At 60.2% G+C, this 4,464-nt stretch overlaps 1 protein-coding gene across 1 annotated transcript in view; it reads right to left on the bottom strand.

Moving 5' to 3' along the window:
* Positions 1-1,537, bottom strand: part of BARHL1 (BarH like homeobox 1) — a 3,907-nt gene extending 2,370 nt beyond the window's left edge. The window contains exon 1 of the mRNA XM_010720936.2: positions 562-1,537. Within this exon, the coding sequence (XP_010719238.1) occupies positions 562-994 (433 nt within the window). The 5' untranslated portion in view covers positions 995-1,537. The remainder of the gene's footprint in view (positions 1-561) is intronic.
* Between the last annotated feature and the right edge of the window lie 2,927 nt (positions 1,538-4,464).

The raw sequence follows: 4,464 nt of genomic DNA, 5'->3' as shown, positions 1-4,464 counted from the left end.
ACGGGAGCTGCCGGCAGAACGGGCTCCGGGGGGGGATCGTCGATGCAACCCCCCCCCCCCCGTGCTGCTCCCGTTCCCCCCGGCCCGGGCGGAGGCTGTGGGGGCCCGAGAGGCCGCAGCCGCCTCCCCGCAGTCCTGGGGCTGCCGTGCTCCTTTCCGAACTACCTCCAAAACAACACCGGGAGTAACACCGATAATACAAATCGGATCCAACCCTCCGGCTTTTCTTATTCGTTTCTTACAGGAGCAGGGAAAATACCCGGCAAAACCCGTGATTATTTAATTTAGCATTATTATTTCTTTTCTTGTATTTTCCTCGCTTTTTCCCGGGCGGTTCTCCCTTCCTTTCTCCCCGAGGATAGGAACGAAAGAACCGAATTCTGTCTGCGGAACCCGGCGCTGCGCACCCCCCGGGCGCCCCCGGCCCGCGCCGCGCACGGCCCCGTCGGTCCCTCCCGAAGTTTCCCCAAGTTGGTGCCAAGCCCGCTCTAATTTCGGGGTTCCCCCGGTTCCCCCCACCTCTTTATCTCCGGGGCCCCGCAAGGGCTGCGCGGCTCTTACCTTTGTATTCGGAGTCCGAGGAGGAGCTGCTGGTGGTTTTTTCCATTTTCTCCCTAAAGTCCTCTCCGGGTTTGGTGGGAATCCTGCCCGCCGCCTCCTGCCCGCCGTGAGGTCCATTGGTGCTGGAGTAAGGCGCGCAGGCGGCCAGGGGTTTGCAGTCGGCCAGGATGTCTCTGATGAGGAAGGAGGAGGTGACGGTTCGGGACTGGGAGGGAGCCGAGAGCTGCCCCGGCTGCAGGTGCGCGTCCAGGCCCGGCCGCACCGCCGCCTCCGGGGAACGCGGAGAGGGGCACCCGCTGCTGCCCTCCGAGCGGGGGCTCAGCTCCAGCGGGGAGCGGCCGTCGCCCACCAACGGGTCCCCCTTGGGCACGGCCGGGCTGCCGGCTCGGTGCGAGAGGATGGAGTCGATCCCGAAGCCGGTGGAGCCCTCCATGGCCCCCGCGAGGTGCCGGCGCTCACACAGGCATTGGCGGGGAGGGCGCGGCGGAAGCGGGTTGGTAATTAACAATAACGGCGACGACAACAACAAAAAGCGAAAGGAAAAAAAAAAAAGGAAAAAAATCTAAAAGGGGAAAAAAAAAATAGAGCAAAGTTCAGCGTGGGATCCGGGCAACAATTGCTGCAGGGCTCTCCGAGGCGCCGCGCGTTACATCCAGGGCTGCTCCGTCTTCAGCATCGCGCCCAGCTGCACTCAGACAGACAGACAGGAGAGGGGGGGAGAGGGAGGCAGAGTCAAACTTTGGCCGCCGAGGGGGTGGGGAGGGGGGGGACGGAACCCCGACCTCACCAGGGGCCCCTTCCCGGTCACCCCACCCTTGCCCGGAGCCGCGGGGCTGGGGGCTGCCAGCCGGTGGTGGGGAGGCAGCGATCGATAGTGAGGGCTCCGCAGCGCCTTAACCACTTAATGATCCAGAAATCAACGGGGAGGGCGAGGGGAGGGCGGAGGGGGTGGGAGCCTTCGGGCCGCCGCGGCGCCCCCCTTCCCCGACAGCACCTCGGACAGCGCCGGGGGGGATCCGGGGGGCGGGAAGGCGGGGGGGGGGAAGTGGGAGAACCGGAGTCAAACCGGAGCCAAAGCGTCAGCACCGCGACCAAGAGTCACTCCGGATGCCAATGTCAGGACCTCGGACAGCTCCGGAGTCACACCGACTTCAGCACCTCGGACAGCGGCTTCCCCACGTTGGGGGCCGGGAGGGGTAAAAATAACACAAAATTAAACAATTAAAAAAAGGAGAACAAAATGAACTTGTGCCGCTCCGGTTAGCGCTCCCCCCTCGCCTCAGCCGTGTGAACGCGCCCATTGGTCGCGAGGCGTTTTGGGGGCTGTCACTCCTCGCCGGAGACACCTTGCAGCTTGATTAACGCGAATTAATTGCCGCCCGGCTCCCCGCGCTTTCCGGGCGGTTTCCGCCCTCTTTGCTGTCATTATGGCGCTGATGGGGCTCGTAATGGGGTGATTAGCCGCGGGGGGGTCGGGGGCATACGAAGGGTTGCTGCTTTCTGCTCGCCTCCCCGCAATTAACTGCTCCGCCGGTCGCTCCGAGCAGGGAAAGTTTTGCTGAGCGTTCGAAAAACAAAATAATAATAATAATAAAAAACAAACGGTGAGGAAAAGCGCTGAAACCCTTCCCGAAACCCCAGCGCAGAGGCGGCAGCTCTGAGCCCGAGATGAGCTTCGAAACTGCGGATTTCGTTGAATCCATTCGTTGAAATCTGTTGCGAACGGGCGGAGAGCCTTTTGCAACAGCAAACGCGGAGCCACCGTGTGCCGAGCTCCGGAGCGGCGGCGCTGCCGTCAGTTCGGCAATTACCCCTCCAACGAACCCCCCGGCCCGGCTGGAGCTGCCCTCCCTGCACAGCCCGGTTTCTCTTTCCCCCCTCCCGCCCCGTCGGGATATTTCGCCGCTGTCACATTTCCCTCACGGCTCCCACCTTCCGACAGCTCCGACCGCTCCTGCCTCCTCCCGGACTCTTTTCCTGGGGGCAAACAAGAGGAAAACGTCCGCACCCGCGTGCGTGGAGCCGTGCTATTTCAGAGAGATACTGCGGCTTATTTCTCAAATAGTCGATTTCTTCCTTTTCCCCCCTTCCCGGCCGGGCAGCTGCATCTTGTCCCTCTTCCAAAGCCGCTCTCGGCTGGCAGCTTGGAGGCGGCAGGGCCCCCCCGGGCCGCACGGCTGCCAGCTGTCGGGCAGCGGCCAAGCAGGGCCCCCCACCTCCTGCCCTCCGCCCCGGCTCAGGGCTGGCTGTGAGCAGGGCAGGGAACAAAGAAGCCCCGCAGGTGGACAGGGACGGGAGGAAAGCTGCGTCAGTCCCTCCTCTGCCCCAAATCTGGGGGTGCAATGGACCTGACTCGAGGCTGCACGTCCCCCCATGTTCTCATATTAGGAGAAATTCCTTCTGTGAAAGGATGATCAGGCATTGGCACAGCTGCCCAGGGAGTGGTGCAGTCACCGTCCCTGGAGGTGTTCCAGGACCACAGTGATGTGGCACTGAGGGATGTGTCAGTGGGTATGGTGGGGTGCATTGGGGTTGGATTTGGGGATCTTAAAGGTCTTCTCCAACCTGAATGATTCTGTGATTCTATGGTTCATCTGCTGGCATTGCTTTCGCAGCATCCACCAGATTGAGAGATGCACAGGAACTGGTCCCAGTGAGAAATGGGGCAAAGACCCCCACGGGGTTTTCCAGCTCTCTGCAGCATGCTAGGCTCTGGTAACCCACCCAATCCAACCATAGCATCCTATTTGGGATGGAGATGGACACTTGGAACAGCATTGAGGTTGGGTTTGGGGCAAAGAATGGGACCCAGAAGATGGATCAGGGATGGGATTGGGATTGTGTTATAATCACACACGTAGGAACTGATTTGAATTGTGAGTCTGATGCTGGGATTCCCTCTCTTGAGTCGTGCCTTCAGGCAGTCGCAAGGAGATCTTCAGTTCAACTCTGTTCTCTGTGCAAAGTTATGGGGTGCAGGCAGGGGAGGGATCCAGTCCTCACCCCTGGGTGCACACAGTATTCTGCCATCCCCAGCCAAGGCCCCGTGTCTCTCTGAGGCCACGCTTGGTGTTCTCAGCAGCTACAGGTGCCCTCACTGCTCATATCCTAATGTCAGTGTGGCTGACATTCATTAAAATGAATTATTAATATTATTTCAGAACTGGACTCTCCAAGGCAGAAGTGTCCCCCATTTTGCCTGTGCATGGCATCCCCTCTACAGCAGTTAGGAGCTCATTAATTCAAATGGTGACATTGTCAGTGTTGGTCTACCCCACATGCAAGCTTTCTCCTTTGGTTGAGCTGAACCCTGCAGAACCCTGGGGCACCTGAGACCATGCAGGACATTAAAGGGTAAATCCCTGTGCAGCAGAGCCCAGGTTCATCCTGGCAGCCTCTCTTTCATGAAGGCTGAAAAGCAGCTTAGGAGCAGTCCCAGGGGTGAAGCTGGCAGAGCACCAGGACATGCTGCCCCCGTCTCCCACTGGCCAGGTGGATCCCACATGGTTTATCCACATGAGTGTCCCCATCCCTATCAGCCCCTGCTCTGCAGCCATGGGGTGTCCCTGGAGGAATGGGATCTGCTGGTCGTGGCAGGTCATGCACCTCCACATCGGGGTGAGGGACAGGAGGTGCTGTGCTGTGCTGATGTCTCCGCAGGATTGAGCCCTTTCAGTTCCAACACATCGTCGTTTTCATACAAAGCGGACCTAGCTGCCCTGAAAACCCATTTCCTCGGGACGCTGCCTTTCCCCGGAGGGTGTCCGGATGAGAGAGAGTAGAGCGGTCGGGATGGGGGTGGTGTTCGGGTGGAAGTGAGGAAAAAAATCGGCCCGAGGCCGCAACGAGCGGGGAGGGCGGCGGGGAGCCTGCGGCAGCGGTAGAGCAGCGTTACCAGTGGGT

This window comes from Meleagris gallopavo, chromosome 19, assembly GCF_000146605.3.
Source record: "Meleagris gallopavo isolate NT-WF06-2002-E0010 breed Aviagen turkey brand Nicholas breeding stock chromosome 19, Turkey_5.1, whole genome shotgun sequence".
NCBI lineage: Eukaryota > Metazoa > Chordata > Aves > Galliformes > Phasianidae > Meleagris > Meleagris gallopavo.
The sequence above is the reverse complement of the archived record's forward strand: the minus strand, read 5'-3'. Positions and strand labels throughout refer to the sequence as shown.